Raw genomic sequence first — 21,270 nt, 5'->3', positions numbered from 1 at the left:
CTTCCTATTTAATTTTTCAATGTACATAACGATAAACTCCCTTAATATTTAAAAAAATAGGACGGTTGCATAGCAGTAGCTTGGTAGTCTGGGACTGCCATATTTATGAGTTCTTCAGAATATTCATACTCTACATTTTGTCATACAGTAATGAAGACACTTTATGTTCTGTGGATGATAGCCCATTGTCTTTTTTTAAATTCTTTTGGTGGGGAGGGTTGGGCGGGGGTGGGGAGATGGGGGCCCATGCATAGATCCTTTTACTGTGTCATGGTGATGGATCTGTAACATTTATTCTGCTTATTAAGTGGACCTATAAACGAGACACACCAGCTCAAATGTTTTTTTTGTTTGTTTTTTTAATATTGCCTATATTGGTTCTGGGATCGACTCGAGGAAGGACCTTTGCCAAACGTGTTTATTAATTCTGTTTGCTTTGTGCCCTTGTCTTTTATTGTTAACAAGGCTTTATTCGGTCGGTGAACCAGTACTGAATAGGTATGTTGTGCGCGTGGAATGGGAAAAAAATAAGCTTTTTGACTCAAACGTGGACTGTGAACTGAAGCACCACCACTGGTCGGGAGACACTGGTGTTTGTTGCCACGTCTCCTGTCCTACTAAGGCAAGAATAAGCGGTTTGCAGCGCTTCTATAGCAAGGCTTACACACTTGCATACTATAAATCCTTGTAATCGCCTTTTCTGTTTACATGGGAAACTGTGGATGCGTTATTTTTTGTCTTTTTTTTATTTTTTTATTTGTATTTTATTTTTTAATCTATCAGTCCACCTGTTTTGAATCGTTTTGCTGTATTTATTTTAGTCCATGATACACGGCATACATTTTCAGGCTGTATTGATGAACAATATCGTCCTTGGCAGTGATTAGGAATTGGCCGCTGGGATAAATCCGATGTAGATAGTATAACACGCTAAGACGGTGGTATAAAACAGATTTTAGTATTTTTTTTTGTTTTGATAAATTGCCCATCTACACTACCTCAAAATGTTGCCTGTTTATCATGGCAACATTTCAAGTTAATGTGGTAACTGCCCTGACAACCTACAAGTCTGACAGTATCTCTTTTTCTATTTTTCTAGAGGTGGTTTGGGTTAATCTGTCTTGTATAAGTGTCCCTTTTTGGTATTGCACATGCACACGCACACGCGCACACACACACACACACACACACAACACTCTTCACTTAGCCTTTGTGTCTGGGTCCATCCACTTGTTTTTTTTTTGTTGTTTAGTTCCAGAATGCTCGGGAATTCTGTTGGGTTTGAGGCAAGAATCTGGAACAGGAGAAAGGTTTTGGACTCCGTCCACTTTGAGTTTGAATCCATGACGCTTGTGTGTCATATTATTTTGGTGCCACCATGAGCGTTCTCTGGCTGGCGCTAAACACTTCATTGTGTAACTATGGTCATCTTTAATCTGGGCCTTAATGCGCTCTCTCTTTCATATCCTTGTATAATGTATATACAAATGTATATAATTTTCTCTTCCCTTATCTTACACTGCCCAATTTTGCCACCCTCTTCCTCGTTTTCTTCTTTTGCCACTTCGCCTTCTCTCCTTTCTTGTATTTTTGCTTGGCTGCCATTTGTGGCCATGCTTGTGTTGCCTTCATCTTAAGGATGTGTGTGTGTGTGTGTGTGTGTGTGGGGGGGGGGGGGGGTCAGTCATTTTTATTTTCTTCATTTTGGGAGTTTTGTTTTTGTTTTCACACAAAGTGCACTGTAATCTAAAAAAATGTCATTTATTATATTTTCAATGGTTAATATCTTTTAATTATATACTTTCAACGTTTGAATTGATGGGTTTTAATCAAACATTTTGTCTCCTGTGTTCTTGTTCTTGTCTAGTTGATATTTCATTTGCATGTACATGTGGCTGCATCAGCTTGTTTTTATTATTTTATAAATTTTCCTCTTTTTTTTTTGTTTTGTTTTACAAACGGTTTGAAATATGAAAAGGTTCTGATCACTAGCTCTCTCTGTGGTTACCCATAGCAACCACTGCACCCGGCCCACCACCCCATGGAATGATGACCCTGATGAACTAATGTAAGCAACAGTACACGATGAAGTACACGCAGTCCTGCAGGAGTGTCATCATCTTTATGGACTTAATTTACCAGCACAACAACGGGGGAGTGGGCGTGGGGGGGGGGGGGGATTACATTACTGTGTTGACAAATGCTGTAGTGTGTATGAAATGACTGACTCCCATCGTATCAGACAGTTGGCGCACGCACGCAGCAGATATTTGACTGAAGTACAGTTCCACTAACGTATACAGTGGTATATTAGCACCTTTGTAATTATTTTTAGGTCTGTTATGTTCTGTGATATGAATGAAATTTGATGGAATCACATTTTTCCATTATAGGTTAATATGGGATCTGCTAAGGCAGATGGGAATGGGGGGGACAGACTGATTTGGTGTCCTCAAATGTGGCTGTCAAGGTTATTTTAGATTTTGTTTGTTTTATACTTTAGCCAGACTGGTCATCCCGAGAAGGTATAGCCCTGGTCTAGGACTATAGCGATCTAGCTACACGAGACAATTCTGGTTCTGGTCAATTAATTCCATTGAGCTCATCAGAAGTCTAGTGGATGGCGCCGCTGGCTATGACTGTTGCCTGCCAAAACCACCTCCTGATCTACCCAAGTGTTAAAGTGTAAGCTAAGCTTGGACATTAACTTTGGGGGTTGGGGATAGAGAGGTGCACTGGGATGAGATGGGGAGGGGTTTTTTTGTTTAGTTTTTTGTTTTGTTTTATTACTGTAGTGTTTAGAGCAGGACACGTGATTGTTATATAAAAGACTTGTTCAATTTGTTATCTTTCCTTATCCTGTGGAGCTCACTGTGCTTTGCTTTTGGTTCGTGTCATCTCTACTACCCCCCGCGCCCCCCTTGGCGCGTTCCTCCCTCTATCCTGCCTCATTCATACTGTCTGTTTGATAATCCAAACATGTTCTCTGAGATGTATGTCCCCCCCCCCTCTCTGAATTTTGTAAAGAGTTTCTACCATTTGAATTTGTGTCCGACTGTGCTTGAGTCTTAATGGTTGTGAAGGAGGAGGAGGAGGGGTGGGGTGTGGGGGTGGGCATCAACTGTGGCACCACCTGCTGGTGCAAACATGGACATGACGGACTGAAAAAAATTATATTTCCCATGATTCCTTGTGGTAAGATTTTTTTGGCAGCTAAAGAAAAAGGCCGCCTGTCATCTCTCTCTATCTCTCCTCTGCATTCATCTGCTTTTCCTGCTGGGTTATTATTATTATTGCTGCTGCTGCTGCTCTGTGGCTGTTGTAATAAAATAAAAAAAATACAAAAGATCATCAACAGGAAAAATAACAATGATGTGAAATAATTTCAATCAAAAATAAAAACTGTCTGTGAATATGTTTAAAACGATGGACAGGCATGAGTTCTTTGTGTTTCCTGTATGTTAATATTATACTGTAACTGTCATGTTTGGATCAAGGATTTTATTCAAGTCATTACTGAAATTACTCTGTAAAATATATTTACAGAGGAGAAAGGGGTGGCAGTGTGTATGACACCATTTCAATGGGAATTTATATCCAACTCCACTTCAGTTTTTTGAGGATTGAAACCATTTCTATTTATCAGGGCACTATACTGTCCCCTCTGAGTATCTTAAATACCAATCCCATCGAGAAATAAAGATGTAAAGTCTTCTACCTTAAGCCATCCCAATCTAGCAACGTGTGTCGAATGTATAGCCTATAGGTGGCTAAGCTTTAGGCTGAGTAGTTTGTTTTGAGAGGTCTGAAGCTTAGTTCTTTGTGGGCGTTGGAGAACCAAGAGGTGCAAGCAAAAACAAAATGCCATTGAATGAGTGCTCCAGCCTAGAGACTTTATTGCGCTTTTGTTGACAAAAGAGGAAATATAGGCCTACTGCCCTAAAAACTTGTTCTTGTTCTTTGACTTTCTTGATCACCTTTGTCGCCATATCTCACCATAGTAGATGGGGCAATAAGATGCAAACAGAGTACAGGGTATATTCTGTACTGTTTGGTATCTATTCCAAATGTGCTGACATCATCACATTAAATTTGAGCAAGTTGCTATGGCAAACATCTAGCCCAATGAGTGTTTTGTGCAAAACTATAATGCTTGGAATGGCTTCAGCATCATGAAAACCCCCTAGTTTGACACGTCACATGCTACTTAAAAGTAATAGGATGTCAATGGTGGCCATACTGTACAGGCCATTTTCAACACTTTCCCCTCAGACAATTCCAGGCAACTGAGTTTGTTTTTTTTGCAATTAAATTGAGGTTGACCCTGTATTTTCCATAGATTTCCTGTACTATTGTCAGTGCCAGAGCCATAGTGCAGCAGTGGCAGCCTGGCAGGGAGCGTTTGATTTGTTCTACTAACTGAAGGTGTTGGTCAACTGCCTAATTTATCCTATACAGAGCCTCCAACCAGGTCATTTCCTCTAGGTGGCAGCCAAGCCATAGACAACACATTAAGTAGCCATGATTCATGACTCTTGTCATGATAATCATCATGGCAGTCATGTTTCAGGGCTACACATTAAGTAAAGGTACTAGCATGCAGCTGTGACTGTGTGAGCTTGTAAAAAAGGTAACAAGGATACTGGTATGGTACTGGATTTGGGGTATAAATAATTTGCTTATGTTTTGGGAAATGAGTGTGCGCAATAGGAGCTATTTGCTGTATATTCATGCATGACTAGGCAACAGCAACAACCTACAGGCAACATTAATTAATGGGGGGGGGGGGGGGGAAATGAGGACAGATGAAAGGACAGATTTATCTGGAAAAACAATAAAATTCCCATAGGTACATACTGCCTTTGGTGACCCTGCCATCTCCATCATGGTCCAATTTGCTAATATCGTTTGCCATGAAACTTAATTCACTCAGCAAGGATGGACCCTACTAATTTTGGCAACCCTGGCTAGCGTCTTTCCACAGTGCCACCTATCAGCCAACATTTCCATTTTGGTGTAAGTATAAGGAATAGCACAGTCTCCAGGCTGCTATAAACTTTTAGAGTAGACTCTTAGCCTTGTTTAGGGCAGGGTCTGAGGATACAAATGGCGGGAGCTGTATTAATTTGAGTGTCTGACAATATCTTTTTTCAGGATGATGACAAGAGGGAGTGTCTTGGATGTATAAGCCAGAGGTCCAGGCAATGATGGAGATGGCAGGGAAGAAGACTCTCCACAGCCAGGACCTCAAGGAACCAGAGGAAACCCGGGACATTTTCTCAAAGCATTATTAAAGTACATAGGTACTGTACATACCTGCAAGTGCATGTAAGTGTTACCATGGTGACCACTCAGAAAATGTTGTGTACATTCCACTGCAATCACAGCCGGGGTGGGGACATTGTTTCTTCTGTCCTGAGCCAAACCTATACATGTATGCATGCACTGAAAGTAGAAAACACAATGAACACACAATTAAAATCAATGCCTAACAAATATACAGTGTGCACACATACTGTAGGTCAAACATTGTCTGTAGCAATTAAGGGTATTAACAGCTGCTGCCTGTAGACCTACAGTATGAACGAACATGTAAAGTTTGTTGCGGGCACCTATGCGTGTCCACTCATTTCTGTTTCAATTCTGTTGTAGGCTACTCACTGGATTATTTACAATAGCCTGATTCATTTTCATGTGATGTTTGATTATCTATGTTTAATCAGAGATGTCAAAACCTTGCCAGATGCGGTGAATAGTCAAATAGGCAATGATAAATTGCCACAATAATGTCAATACCTTAACATTTAGAAGAACTTTATTGAACTCAGTAATCAAAACATCCCCCTAGATGCCAAGCTGATGTGTAGACTAGACTCTCCTCTGTTCTCCACTATGTAAATGACTTGGGAATACAGTGTGAAGTTACATAATATGCAAATATGGTATGTCGGCCTACAGTGATTCCCATCAACGTGGACCTTGTTTCATATAGAAAAGGGAAAAGAAGAGTGCGATGCTAGCACTCTTACAGCACCGTGCTACGGCTCCACCTACCCTGTATAGCTTTATATTTGCCTAGGGAAAATATCGAACACCACGGGGACCTCAGTTGACACAGTGGTGGAAAGTAACTAAGTACATTTACTTACTATACTGTACTTAAGTACAATTTTGAGGTATTTATACTTCACTTGAGTATTTCAAATTTCCAATTCTTTTACTTCTACTCCACTACATCTCAGAGACAAATATATTGTCATTTTTACTCCATTACATTTTATTGAAAACTTTAGTTAGGCCTACCTAGTTACTTGATTTTGATTATTATTACAAAACATACAATAACCACTTTGAAAATAGCCGATCTACAAGCTCACAATGCCTCGCGATTTGACGCGTTGTGAGCTTGTATATCTGCTATTTCCAAAATATGTTTCTACATTTGAAATACATTCTGCATAATGAGCATAATGGCTATACAGTACTTTCTACTTTTGTACATTTTGTACATTTTGATGCCAATACTTTTGTACACTTTTACTTTTACATTTTGAAATCTGGACACCCGTGCCTTCCGTATTCAGATTTTCATTTTACGGGAGCCAGTTTCGAATTGCAGCCGTCCGTAGTCTAGATGCCCTTTGAGAGCGGTTTTGAAGGAGTCAAGGCATTCACATGTCTTAATGACTGTTGGTAGGGCGTTCCACATTTTGGTGGCATAGGAGCGAAAATAATTTAGTCCCTTGTTTGTGCCGAATTATATTGTACATGGTTTGTTGCACTCCCTCTGGTGTTGTGGGTGTGGACTTCGTTAACATTAAGGAAGTAGACAGGTACATGCATGGGTATCTTGGTGGTGTATCGAAGTCGAACCATGCAGACCCATTGCAAGATGCTGTACTCGTGACTGTCGTCGTGATCTGCATGCGCTCAGCTCAGCTGGAAAACTCTTTGTTTTCCGTCCTTGGGAACTTTGCATAGATAACATTATCTGCGCTTCCGGATCTGTTTTTATTAGGCCTACAGCCTAGCCTACTGCCATGCCTATATAGTCTATAATGCAAGTGAACTTTTACTTCCTCCTACACTCCAATAGAGGAACTGACTGTTGTGCCGTAGCCTACGGCAGTACTGCTGCTTCATGCTGGAACTAAGCTACTGCTTATTTGAAAACTCTTCAAACATGCATCATTGACAGTGACACCATCCCGTGAGGAGCCTGAGCAGATGACATATAATTTACGTTCAATAGGGTAAGTATTTATTTTTATATAGGCTATGTAATTTGCCTGTCAGTTGTATTTGATACATTTAATGTGATGTGTAGCAAAGACTGCCTGTTGTGTTGTTACACATGATGTACAAGTGACAAGGGGGGAAATCCGCTTTTTGTTGGCAGGCTATCTGTTGAGCTACAGTGAGCGTCAGTTTGGTGTTGAATATCCCATTGTTTATGTAGTGCTATATGCAGCTGTATGGTATACCCGGCGTTGCAATTTTAATTTAGATTATGTTAGGCTACATCATAGTAGTATTGAAACAAAATACTCTTAATTAAGAGTCTTTTCAATTAAGATGACCACCAAGATGATTCTATTCTATCTATACTAACTAAGTTCCAGTAATCTTCCATTTGGCATTGACTAAACCATCATTTGCATAGTCTGTGACAGAATGGTCATAGGCCTACCATACCCAACTGAGTTTGACTAGAAATTCTGGTTCCACTTAATTACCTGGCCCACAAACTGCAGAGAAAGGAAATAAGTCATATAGGACATAGCCTATACTGATTCAGGTTAGGCGATTGGGGTTGATTAAGCATTTGAATGTATAATACATTTTTTTTAATACAATGTAAACAATAACATGTGTATCTTGCACTTCATTGTTTTCTTGCATTCCTAAGTGCATGTGCCATGGGCGTCAGTTGTCGGTAGCCTATAATATGAGGAAGCAGTATAAATCATGACATGCTGGCTTACCGTACAGGAGAGAGATAAACGGCCATGATTACTGTATGTCTAAGTAACTTATTAACTTCCCTTTAGAGTGATCTTCTACATTTTTACACAGACATTAAAAAAATAATAACTATAAAGAACTATATAGACTCCTTATAAAACATCTGTTAATTAAGTTAATAATGTGGTATTGTGGTATTTCCAGCATCATGTTTCTAGAGTGCTTTCTATTACGGTATATATGTATGAGGAATAATTCAATGTTACTTTTATGTTTGAAGTTTAACAATTCATTACTGACCGAGCCAAACGGTCCGGTGCCCAGGGGCCCTCAGCCACAAGGCCCTTCTAAAAGTGAAACACTCAAAGATGTGGGTCCCTCTGCTATAAAGTTACAATAATTTATTATGGCCGTAAATGGTGCATTTATATAGCGCCTTTATTCAAAGAGCTTTACATAGTTTGCTGATGACACATCTTTAGTAGGTCTTATTACCAACGAGGTTGAAACTGACTACCGCAGAGCTGTAGAGGAGCTGGTGAGATGGTGTGAGAGTTACAAATTGATTCTAAACATCTCTAAAACCAAAGAGATGTTCATAGATTTTAGGGGAATAAAATCGTGTCCCCTCCCCCCCCTCTTCATCAATGGGGAAGAGGTAGAAAGAGTTTCCTCCTTCCGGTTCCTAGGGACCACCATCCATGAATCCTTATCATGGGATCTTAACACCAGTCTCATAATAAGCAAATCACACCAGCGTCTCTATTTCCTGCGGCAGCTTAAGAAGTTCAAAGTCAGCCAAGCAGCCATGACTCACTTCTATAGGGCCACTATTGAAAGTGTTCTCACCTTCTCCATGCTTGTCTGGTTTGGTCACACAACCTCTCAAGACAAATCAAAGCTGGAAAGAGTAGTACGTCGCGCATCAAAAAACATAGGATGCAGCCTCCTTACACTTTCCTCACTCTATTCCACCAGAATAATTAGGAAGGCAAATAAAATCATTGCAGACAACTCCCATCCTGCACATCACCTCTTTAATCTCCTCCCATCAGGCAGGAGTATATCCAGAGCTCAACATGTCGCTTCAGGGATAGCACTTACCCCGTAGCCATTAGACATCTGAACTCATAGTATATGCATATAGCACTTTAAAAAAACTGAATGTAATTTCATATGCTGCTGGTTTTTGTTTTTGTATTGTACTGTCCTTCTTGTTTGTGTATCTATGGTTGTCTGTATATGTTGAGTATGAACCAAGACAAATTCCTATCAACTTGTTGACATGGCAAATAAATTATTGAATCTTGAATCTTGAATCTAACTGAGCCATTTTTCCAATTTAACAAATTATAAATGAATAATGAATTTATTAGCGAATTAAAAATGCGAAAACGCACCCAGGGCGCAGTACCCCCTGCAGAAAATATCTCACAACGGCCCGGGTAAGGACCAGTACTTTAAATATATACAAATACCGATGGTCCTTCCCTAAATTTCTACTCAAAAGACGATGACTAGAACTAAATCAAAATATGCCTCCTTCTCATTCTCTCAGTCTCTTTCTCTCCCTGTACTGTCTCCTCCTCCTGCAGCAGAGGTAATGGCGGGCCGCGTCCAGCAGGGGGAGATGACGGAGTACAAGAAGAGCCTGATCAAGCGGGACCTGGAGATGGGCATCGTCATGACGGTGTTCCTCCAGAAGGCGCAGCGCCTCACCGTGCAGGTCATCATGGAGACGCGGCAGGTGGCGTGGACGCGCACCGCCGACAAGACGGACGGCGTCAGTGAGTGAAACACACACACACACACACACGCACCCAGTTATCCCATTCTGACCTGAGATCAGATTCATACGAGGTTTCCACTGGACACACACTGGTCTGATTATAACCCATTCTGACCTGAGATCAGATTCTAAAAAATGTCAGTCGCTCTTCAATTTTTCAAAAATAGCAGACCTACAAGCTCGTAGCGCGCCACTCGGTGGCGCGCTATGAGCTTGTAGATCTGCTATTTTTCAATAGATAAAGCATAACATGATGCTAACACCAAAATGGGCGCCCGGTCAGAATGGGTTATATACGCGACGACAAGGGGCGGGGAAATCCCGCGAGCGGCAGGAGTCTCTTCCTGGTTTTTCGACAGCTATAGCTGATGGTGGATGGAAATGAAGCTCCACCCACGCTGCAACTTATTGGCCGACACGGCAATTTTTTAAAAACCCATTTAGGCCTGACGTCGAAATAAAGTTCGCTCTGAAAGAATATATATTCAAAGATTTGTGCCGCATTTTTTACGAATTTTCGAAAATAGCAGACCTATACAAGCTCATAGCGCGCCACTCGGTGGTGCGCTATGAGCTTGTAGATCTGCTATTTTTCAATAGCTAAAAAGTTTAACGTAACGCTTAAAAAACACCAAAAGGGGTTCCCGCCCAGAATGGGTTAAGGGCCCCCTGGTGCCCAAGAGCCCCTGGGAACGTGCCCAAAGTGCCCATATGGTAGATCCGGCCCTGCTCACACGTTGCCCCATCATAGTACTTGGATCTATAGGCAGAGAGTATGAGAAATCAGAAAATAATCGGGGCCAATCAGTGAAGTCAACTGCTGACTGTACAAAAGTGAAAAGCAGAAATAATTCTCTGATTTACTATACTATACTCTCTGCCTATAGGCCAAAGTCCAGACTGATACCATGGGGCACCGTGTGAGTGAATCCACGTTATCAGTCAGGCTAATGACAGCTAGGCTACTAAAAATGTACAATTCTTTACACTCTGTTAGATTGGTGGTGGTAATGAGATGCGAAGCACCTCATGCACGTGTAGAAGTCACTTTATTGTGCTAATTATTGAAGGTGAACTTGCGAGAAACCCCATAAAGATGAAGTCAAAAATTTGTCAATGGGTCTAAAGTTCAAATGTGCTCAGTGAGTCGCTGAAGATAAATGAAACCACTGAAATCTTCATAAGTCTTTGAGAAGCAAAGTGAAAATGAAAATAACTGTCTGTCCCCAACCTGACTTCCTCGGGTGACTCAGGCCATGTGTCCCAACAAACTGGCAGCAAAGCCACATGGCTACTGAACTGAACTCATATTGAACATTGTAGACAATGCAAACTGACCTTATCGCCTTATTTTTAACAAGTTGCCTGATGCCTGTCACATTTATTCAAAAGTTTAGAACTTCAAATCAGCCCACTGGTCGTGCACATGCATTTTGGGAGGAAGAAAAATAAGGGCACCCCTCTCGTAATTATTTGCAAATGAATTGTGTTACAGACAGGAGCACACCTTGTACTTACTTAAAAATGTATTTATTTCAATACCCCTACACTTAATGCAGATGCTCTTAACACAACTTCAGATTGCATTCCACCTCTTTGCACTACATAAACCACTCAGACAATTTGTGTAGTAAGGATTCCGGAACCAAAGTCCTGGACAAAGGGGTACACCTTGTTCTTTACTCTAAATTTACCAAAACGCCTGATGTTCTGTACTCATTTCTGACTTCAGCAAGCATCTCGTTTGGAATATAAACGCTTCCAGAGAGAGTTTAGATGTGACAGGGCGACATAATAATGGTTTTGGTTTTGGGGGGTTAATGGAAGGCGGGGCTTTTCAGAGTAAAATCTGCCTCATCTGCTTGGCACTCTAGCGCCGTATGAAAGTGTTTTGTGTTTTGAAGAAATTATTAAACTGTTGACAGCCTAATAATTGATGACGGGTGCGGCAGTGGCTCAGGGGTAGAGTGGCCGGTAGAGCAGCCGTATGGGAACTGCAAGGTCCCCAGTTCGATCCCCGGGCTCCCCCAGAGTTATAGTGTCCTTGAGCAAGACGCTGAACCCCTATAGTTGCTCCTGATGTGCAGGTCGGTGCCTTGCATGGTTTAATTCCACCGCCATCGGTGTGTGAATGGGTGAATGTAATGCACATCTATCATGCATCTATGTAAATCGCTTTGGATAAAAAAAGAAGCGCTATATACATGCACCATTTACTAAGGGGAGGAGCTCATCGTTGATTTTGCAGAAGTTGGGTTTTAGATGTTTAGGCTTAGTTAAGTACACCACTCAACTAGTGAGGCAACACAGGAGATCAGACCCGTCACTGTGTTGCCATCTACAAATGTGAACATTTTAACTGAATCAGAAGGAGAAAGAAATGCATTTGAGTCGTGCGATGCTTGTCACACATAGTTGTTCAGATAAACGTCCCAAACAGCATGCTGTTTAACCCATTCTGACCTGGGATCATATTCTAAAATTATCTTCTGAATCCTTACAGTTTTCGAATAAAGCTATGTTTCTATGTCAGTCGTGTTCAAAAATAGCAGACCTACAAGCTCGTAGCGTGCCACTCGGTGGCTCGCTATGAGCTTGTAGATCTGCTATTTTTCAATAGCTAAAGCATAGCAAAATGCTAACACCAAAAATGGGTTAAGCAATGCACGTGACATTCTGTATGCTATTATTAACCCATTCTGACCTGAGATCAGATTTCGTACGAGGTTTCCACTGGACACACACTGGTCTGATGAACCCATTCTGACCTGAGATCAGATTCTAAAAATGTCAGTCGTTCTTCGATTTTTCAAAAAATAGCAGACATACAAGCTCATACGAGCTTGTAGATCTGCTATTTTTCAATAGCTAAAGCATAACATGATGCTAACACCAAAACGGGTTCCCGTTCAGAATGGGTTAAACACATGTTAGGGCATTCATTCCATTTACAAATGCAACCATGTATCTTTTTTTCAGTGGATCTGTTTGAGATCAGGGAGGTCCGTCGAGGGAGAAACTCGAGAGACTTTGAACGCTTCCTCTTCAAGGACAGACATGAAAATGAAAATACCTGTTTCACAATCTTCTACGGCTCCCAGTTCGTACTGAACACACTGAGTCTCGGAGGTGGGTATATGTTGTGTATGTGTACTGTATGCAGACCATAGACTGTAAAAAAAATATATGGACAAAGCATTCTCCGGGTCTGATATGGACGTAAGATAAAGCCTGTCAGTCCTTGAATTGTAAATCGCCATCTTTCTAGATCCGTTTGGGCCCAGCTGGCCATTGGCTGGCCCAGACAACGAGGCGGGACTTCCCCCCCTTCTTCGTTGGTTTTTATTTTGACTCAAATTTTTTAATATTTTAATAAATAGGACCATCATTTTCCAAAAAGAATATTACGACATGAGAAATGAGACTTTAAACTAGTGACTGGAAGCAGAAAGTAATCATGACCATGTTTATTAAGGTAATACAGTCTATAGGTGAAGTTGGGCCCCCCTGATGCAGACACAGTGATAATACTGTATGTTATTATTTCACACCGCACAACAATGGCTTCTAGTATAGGCTATTTTGATGAAGAAATAAATAGAGTTTGAAATGTTCCTAAATGAATGACTAAGACGAAATGAAATGAAATGCTGGTTAAATGTCTGGATTCCCCTGCAGCTGATTCAGTGGAGGATGCAGACAAATGGCTGATAGGACTGGAGTTACTGAGACAAGAGACACTGGCAGCCTCTACTCCAGACATCATAGAGAGGTACTGAGTCATTTATATATACACGCTAACGCAGAAACCAACATGCCATGAATGATATTATGTTCATCTTACACTTGCTATTTCTGTACTTCTAGTTGGTTGAGGAAACAGATGTATTCTATCAATCAGACCAAAAAGAACAGGTAAAGTATTAAACCTCTTGCTTGTCTCTGACTTAAAGCCTTGCGTCACCTATTTTGAACCGTATATTGATAGAATTGGTCCTCAGTAATGCTCGATTCCCTTCTACTCTAAGTACTCAAAGTCTCATATAGGCTTAGAACGGTTCAGAAACACCATTACCAATGACATCATCGATGGAGATTCAAAGCTATTAGAAACTAGAGCCTTATTTCTCTTACTGGAAAGTCAGCATGCTAAAATAGAACCCATTGCTCTTGCGTTAATAAAATATAAATGAATTGGAAAAAAAAAAAGACCAAACCTGCCTACCGATTATAATTCGTATTTATGGAATTTAATAGGTTTCTTCTGTTTCTCTCCCACTGTCCTACAGCATCAGCTTGAAGGAGCTGAAATCCCTCTTACCTCAGCTTAACTACAAGGCCCCAAACACAAAGGCCCTCAAAGAGAAGCTCTCGGTACTGTGTCTTATTCATGCATCTGTATCTTTACCTTACCTCATTTACAATGCGTTTTAATGCACTTATCATCAGGCATTATAACACATTCATCTTTACCTTGTCCTCACTGCATGTATGGCACAATGTTTCACTTTTGATTCAGGGAAGCTGTATATTGTCATTTCCTTGGGGACCGCTGCTATATGGCATAGAAAGCCCATTCATTATTCCTGCAGAGATTTCCCAAAATATTGTTATAAATTATTTGACATCCATCCTGCCATCCAACCAAGGCTCCTGGTGAAACATAACCATAAAACAATTGAACATGTATTGTAAATAATAATAATAATAATAATAATAATATTATTATTATTATTATTATTATTGTAAATGTTTCTGAATTGACCCACTGAATGTGGGTTAAAGGTGGGTTAAAGGTGGTTAAAGGGCTTAAAGGTGAAATAAATGGTGTATTGTAAATGTTTCTGGATTGACCCACTGAATGTGCTATGGAGTATAACAGCATTTTGTTTCCTCCTGTTCCTCTTTCACAGGAAGTGGGAGCAAAAAAAGACCAGTTGGACTTCGAGCAGTTTCATACATTGTACAACAACATAATGTTTGAACAGAAAGAAGTGAGTCTGAAATAACTATTATTATGTTGTTGTTTTTAGGAAAGCACTGAACATTCATTCTAGTGGTTGTTATTGTATGTAATTCATGCTATCCTTATCCAATGTTAGATCCTTGAGGAGTTTAAATCAGAATCGTGTGCTTTCATCATGGGGTAAGCATCCTATTTTTTTGTGTGATATGAATTGGATAGAGTGTTTAATAGAATTCTTTAAATTACTTTGTGCTTAAACATCATGGTCTGGGGCTTGCTAGATATATTGCGATAGCTGACTGGAAAGTGTCTGTTGCATGTCTTAAGGCTGCAAGTGCAACATACTCCAACCGAACAAGAGTTTATTCCGGTTTCGGAAGGGCTTGTATTTTCTATTTTCTACATTGCAGTATTCAATGTACACCATCTGCTTCATGTCTGTCTTTCTGTCTACATAGCTAAAAAAAAAAAGCAATAAAGAACAGAGAAATCACCTGTGTGAAGTGAGGGGCGCAACATGTATTTATATTGGCCATATGGGGCGTCTTACATGACGTAGTCTTCAATAGCCTGTAGTGGAGGAGCTAGCGCCCCTCAAAAACAGTGCTTAGTAGGTGATATCAATATGTTATTGACTTTCACTGTACCTATCATTCTGCTGTTGTTGGCATTGGAGCGGACAGATTAGACAGATTAATGTGAGAATAGTGTGACAGTGTATTGGGTCTTTTCTATCTTGTAGGTGCACAGATAAGGCTCATTCCTCAGAGGTTCTGCTCCATGACTTCCAACAATTTCTCCTCCACCAGCAGCAGGTACGTTATAACTAGACCTGTACAGTACGTGCCACTGGCACCAGCGGCTACTGGCCTACTTGAGAACGATGCTACTTGGGAACCTAATAATACCCGTTGTCAACTTGTCATATAGCACCCACCTGTTTTAACTGTCTATCTGTGTCCCAAATGGAGACTGACTGATTGTGAAAAGTGGACTGGTTAAGTAGGCTAATCAATTGTCAGGTGTGGGGTTGCCATGGCAATCAAGAGGCTGGGAATTGCACAGGTGAGGGAATTTAGGCTGATTAGGCCCACTGGCAGAGCCTGAGCAGAGCCTTTTGTGGGGGGGGGGTGTGGAACGCGTGTCGAATATGAAGTTGGTGGGGCAAAAAGGTTCTCGAGTTTCAATACCAAAAACAATGTCAAAAACACCAAAACAGCCCTACACTCACTTACACTACTACCCTTTCTCTCTTTCTCCCACTGTCTCCACCTCTCTTCCTCGTGTCCGTCTCCCTCCTCCTCTCGTCGTCCAGGAGTTCTGGGCCACTGACCAGAACAAGGTCAGAGAGCTGATGACCACCTTCATCGATGACACCATGCGGAAAACCAATGAACCCAAGTTCACCGTCAGCGAGGTGCTGTTGTTTTTGTATTATTTCTGTGTTTAAATTCAAAGAGCGTGTGTGTGTGTGTGTGTGTGTGTGTGTGTGTGTGTGTGTGTGCGCGTGCGTGCAAATTTTCAAATATTCGACTATCAAGTGCATTAACAGAATATTCAAATATTCGACTATCAAAACGCTATTCGACACTGTAAATTAAAATCTGAATAACTAAGTACTAATCCAACAATCAACCATTCCTATGGTTGATTGTTTTCATATCATACTACTGTACGTGGGTTTTGCCATCGCCGTCACTCAATGTAGGTTGAATCCAGTCTTCTCTTCTCATTCACAGTTTTTAAGTTTCCTGTTTTCTAAGGAGAACGGAATCTGGGATGAGAAGTTCTCAGAGATCAGCAACCTGGAAATGAACAACCCCCTGTCTCATTACTGGATCAACTCTTCACACAACACGTCAGTCGAACGCACGCACGCACACAGAGTATATATTGTGTGTGTGCATGGGGCACGTGTGTGTTAGCAGCAGCCACCACCAGGCTTTGCCAACTGTCACTGCCTCTCTGTATAAGTATTTATAATTGTAATTTACCGACGGCACGGGTGGGCGGCTGTGGGCCCCAAATGCCTCTGGGCCCCGATGCAATTGCGCCGTCTGCGTCACGGTATAGTTACGCGCCTGCTTCACAGGTGTTACCGATGATACCAATGAAGACTCTGTTCCATTCTGCTCAAACAGAGTCAGGGTGCTGCTATTGTGCATGTAGGCTCAACACCATTGGGTCTCAACGTGTCCTTGAGTGGGTTCCAAATGGCCTCGTACGGGTTTGTAACTCTGTGCTCCTACGCTGCGCGGCCTGTGTGTGTTGCCCTTAACCCATTCTGACCTGAGATCAGATTCATACGAGGTTTCCACTGGACACACACTGGTCTGATTAACCCCATTCTGACCTGAGATCAGATTCTAAAAATGTCAGTCGTTCTTCGATTTTTCAAAAATAGCAGACCTACAAGCTCGTAGCGCGCCACTCGGTGGCGCGCTATGAGCTTGTAGATCTGCTATTTTTCAATAGCTAAAGCATAACATGATGCTAACACCAAAATGGGTTCCCGGTCAGAATGGGTTAAATAGCTTGAGAACCACTGCAAACGAAACGGAACAGAGCCTTAATTAGTATAATCGGTAACGCCTGCGAAGGAAGTAGGGAAGCGGCCCGGGAGTAGGACGAGTTAAGGGCAACACGTAGCGTAGCAGCACAGTAATCGACGTGCCCATAAGCACCAGCAGGCCGTGTGGCTGCCACGTTTGTAGTATCACCGTGCGGCAACGCCTGGAAATAGAACAGTGGCGCATCGGAGCGCCGGGCGAGGCGTGAACGCATGTCTGATGCCGCCGGTGTGGGACAGGTTCATTGAAATGAATGGAGGTGGCTGTGTTGATGTGCAGCGTTTGCAGCCCGTGTGTTTCCCTTCATTCTGTGTGCATATAGAGCCCATTTCATTCATGTTCCCTGTGTCGGGGTGTTGTCCTCCATCCAGGTATCTGACAGGCGACCAGCTCCGCAGCGAGTCCTCCCCAGAAGCCTACATACGCTGCCTGCGTCTTGGATGTCGCTGCGTTGAATGTCAGTGCAATGGTTCAAATTAAAATGTTAAAACAAATGGTTCAACCAATCAGATTGCGTGATTTAACCTATAAAGTACCTGTTGTATTCTTCCAGTGGATTGCTGGGATGGCCCCGGGGAGCCCATCATCTACCACGGATGGACCAGGACGACTAAAATCAAGTTTGACGATGTGGTTAAGGCCATCAACGACCATGCCTTCGTCACCTCAAAGTTAGTGTCAGAATAATCATCTCTAAATGTATTGTTATTGGCAGCACCCATCATCACACACACACACACACACACACACACACACACACACACACACACACGCACAGGTGACTCATTGCTGCTGTTCTTCTGTTATTTCAGTTACCCACTGATCCTGTCCATAGAGGAGCATTGCAAACTTGAGCAGCAGCGTCACATGGCTCGTGTCTTTAAGGAGGTGTTTGGGGACAAACTGCTGACGGTATCTGTTGAAGAAATGGCTGAACAACTTCCCTCTCCAGCACAACTCAAGGGCAAGATTATACTCAAGGTACAGTCAGTACAATCTCTCTTAATGTGGCCTTACACTAGCCGAGTCGGGCACCCCTCGAGCGTCAAAAATGCCCAATTATCGGCTAGTGTAAGGCCACCTTTACTCTCACTGTCTTTACTTCACTAGTCAATCTATCACCCGAAATATATACTTCAGGTGATATTATTACTACGTACGTGGATATTAGCCTCACAGTGGCCAGACGCGTATCTGCCGGTGCAAAACAAACTTTGCCCTCGCCGGATATTAGTATGGCTAAGCCAGGCTACGTGGATATAGGCTATTAACACGGAACACTGTTTGAGGCAGATTACAGTACACAGTCTCAGCCAGCCTATAACAGCATTTTGCTAATTATAACTACCATTGAATATTTATTCAATCTATCAGCAGTGAAATATTTACAGCAAAAATCAGGCATCTGTTTTTATATATTAAAAATATATAAAAGTACACGTTTCGCTACTCAACAAAAAACTCTGAGACCTCCATCTCACGTCTAAAATAAAGTTTTGTGCAAAAATGTAAAATAATCCTACCTGGAGCAGGTAGACCACCAAGGCCACATTCACACCAATATAAATGTGCCTGATATAAGCCAAACCTCAGGCGGTCAAGGGAGTCACTGACCTGCACGGTGTCCTCTTGCAGCACAAGACGCTAAGCATGGACACTGGGATCGTAAGGAGGGAGTTCAAGAAGGGAGACAAGATGGGCGACCTGGAGATCTGGGACCCCGTAGACCAGGTACAGTTACCCTGTAGACCAGGTACAGTTACCCTGTAGACCAGGTACTGTAAATTTGTGATCTTTATTAACAACCTCTGAACCTCCCCAAAGTGCATCGAGGGATGTAGGAACACTAGTGCAGCACATTAGTGAAACAATCGTGTCAAAATGTTATCAAAATATATGTATTTTGTTCAAATACAAATTCAATATGGCTTTTAGCTTTCAAGATGGCAGCCATTTTTGACTAAAAAAATGTATAGTTTTCTGCCGTAATTCTATCTGAAATTAAGTTTCCACCAGATTAGACAGACGTAGTAGTCTGAATGTTCAGACTACCGGTAATTGAGAAACCTGTGTGAACATTATTCCCACTTCAGAAGATCACACTTCTTGAGAAAGCTTTGCCTTTCTTTCATCTATATGACTCCTGTTCAGTCATCATTCTCTGGTGATGGCAGTAATTACTGCTCTTACACCTCCCTGGCACTGACAGATTGAAGTAGCCCAAGCAGGGTTGAGGAGATGACTCGTCTAGCCCATTCTGACCTGAGATCAGATTCATACGAGGTTTCCACTGGACACACACTGGTCTGATGAACCCATTCTGACCTGAGATCAGATTCTAAAAATGTCAGTCGTTCTTCGATTTTTCAAAAAATAGCAGACCTACAAGCTCTTAGCGCACCACTCGGTGGCGCGCTATGAGCTTGTAGATCTGCTAATTTTCAATAGCTAAAGCATAACATGATGCTAAACACCAAAATGGGTTCCCGGTCAGAATGGGCTAGGGAAGTAAATTCGGCATACAGTAGGGCGTAGGCTACTATTTCAATCAATTTTCAATCACACTCTAGCTGTGATGATGTGGTCAAGGAGAGGAGCGGCCATGTTTCATCTCATCTGAAGAAAGGCCAAACTCGCAGGCAATCAAAAAGTGTGATCCTATGATTCTACCTGAATGTTCACAAGATGCTCAATTATAGGCTGAATCCTTAGGCCTGACTCACACCTTTACAACAGACTGATGTATGCTTGTTGTATGAGATGTATAGCTGATGCAAGCTCGCAATGCCTTTCCAATGGGAGTCACATGGTTTGACACAACATTTGTGTTGTATGAGGGGGAGGGGGGGGCAGTCGAAACACAGCCGAAAGCCGTACAACAGCTTGTAGTCCAAAATGTTGTATCAAACCATGTGACTTCCATTGGAAATGCATTGGCGCGGCCATGACACTTACATCTTGCTTACATCTAGCATGCATCAATGTTGTATGCTAGATCGAAAGGTGTGAGTGAGGCCTTACTGTCACAGACTGGGACTCAAATGGCCTGGTCAAATTATTCAAACTTGCAGTGGTGCACAGTCTCAGTATACTGTAAATACACATGATGATTACTGTACGTGAAGGAGTAGTTCACCCCCCCAAAATACTTATTTTCTATTAATTACACACGCCATGAAGCCTTGAATTCATCCTTTACCACCTTCAAACTTGCAGTGGTGGACAGTCAGTCACAGCTGAAACAATTATAACACTTTATTGAAAGGGATTTTTTTTGTACTTTAGACTAGAGGAATGAAACAAACATTACTTTAGACTAGAGGAATGAAACAACATTACTTTAGACTAGAGGAATGAAACAAACATTACTTTAGACTAGAGGAATGAAACAAACATTACTTTAGACTAGAGGAATGAAACAAACATTACTTTAGACTAGAGGAATGAAACAAACATTACTTTAGACTAGAGGAATGAAACAAACATTACTTTAGACTAGAGGAATGAAACAAACATTACTTTAGACTAGAGGAATGAAACGAGTGAGGTTTCTGTGTTTTAATCTGTGTTGGATGTCTTCCGCAGCGGTGGAATAAGCACTACTGTGTCATCTCAAACGGCAAGCTGTATTATGCAGAGGAGTACGAGGACAGGTCCGAGCAGGACCCCGGAGAGGTAAAGCCTGAGTGCATCACATCACAGTTATCAGCTTTTGTTCACAGATAAAAAAATATAGTATTTGTTTAATTCTTCGTTTAATGGTTGCACACCGGACGTTTCTTCGCTCACCAACACTCCACTAGACCCCACTAGACAGCTGCGGAAAACGGAAAACAATTCGACCCCCTGTCAAAAAAAAGAAAAATAAATAACCTTATAGGGACGAAATATTCTGTGGCAGACAGTGTGCAAACATGATTGACATAAAGAGATCAATTATTATTAAAAAAATTTACAACCTCCGAAATTCGTTCTGCTAT

At 41.6% G+C, this 21,270-nt stretch overlaps 1 protein-coding gene across 1 annotated transcript in view; it reads left to right on the top strand.

Annotated features, from left to right (window-relative positions):
* Nucleotides 1-7,125: 7,125 nt before the first annotated feature.
* The window catches only part of plcg2 (phospholipase C, gamma 2), a 33,619-nt gene continuing 19,474 nt past the window's right edge, over nucleotides 7,126-21,270 (top strand). The window contains exons 1-16 of the mRNA XM_080762245.1: nucleotides 7,126-7,253; nucleotides 9,561-9,752; nucleotides 12,734-12,883; nucleotides 13,433-13,526; nucleotides 13,622-13,669; nucleotides 14,044-14,128; nucleotides 14,668-14,748; nucleotides 14,857-14,900; nucleotides 15,463-15,535; nucleotides 16,036-16,137; nucleotides 16,460-16,578; nucleotides 17,662-17,747; nucleotides 17,844-17,961; nucleotides 18,103-18,271; nucleotides 18,926-19,021; nucleotides 20,876-20,965. Coding sequence (XP_080618371.1) covers nucleotides 9,569-9,752; nucleotides 12,734-12,883; nucleotides 13,433-13,526; nucleotides 13,622-13,669; nucleotides 14,044-14,128; nucleotides 14,668-14,748; nucleotides 14,857-14,900; nucleotides 15,463-15,535; nucleotides 16,036-16,137; nucleotides 16,460-16,578; nucleotides 17,662-17,747; nucleotides 17,844-17,961; nucleotides 18,103-18,271; nucleotides 18,926-19,021; nucleotides 20,876-20,965 — 1,539 coding nt within the window. The 5' untranslated portion in view covers nucleotides 7,126-7,253; nucleotides 9,561-9,568. The remainder of the gene's footprint in view (nucleotides 7,254-9,560; nucleotides 9,753-12,733; nucleotides 12,884-13,432; nucleotides 13,527-13,621; nucleotides 13,670-14,043; nucleotides 14,129-14,667; nucleotides 14,749-14,856; nucleotides 14,901-15,462; nucleotides 15,536-16,035; nucleotides 16,138-16,459; nucleotides 16,579-17,661; nucleotides 17,748-17,843; nucleotides 17,962-18,102; nucleotides 18,272-18,925; nucleotides 19,022-20,875; nucleotides 20,966-21,270) is intronic.

This window comes from Protomyctophum bolini, assembly GCF_963924005.1.
Source record: "Protomyctophum bolini genome assembly, chromosome: 4".
In the NCBI taxonomy this organism is placed as follows: Eukaryota; Metazoa; Chordata; class Actinopteri; order Myctophiformes; family Myctophidae; genus Protomyctophum; species Protomyctophum bolini.
This window is presented reverse-complemented; position numbering and strand designations above follow the sequence as displayed.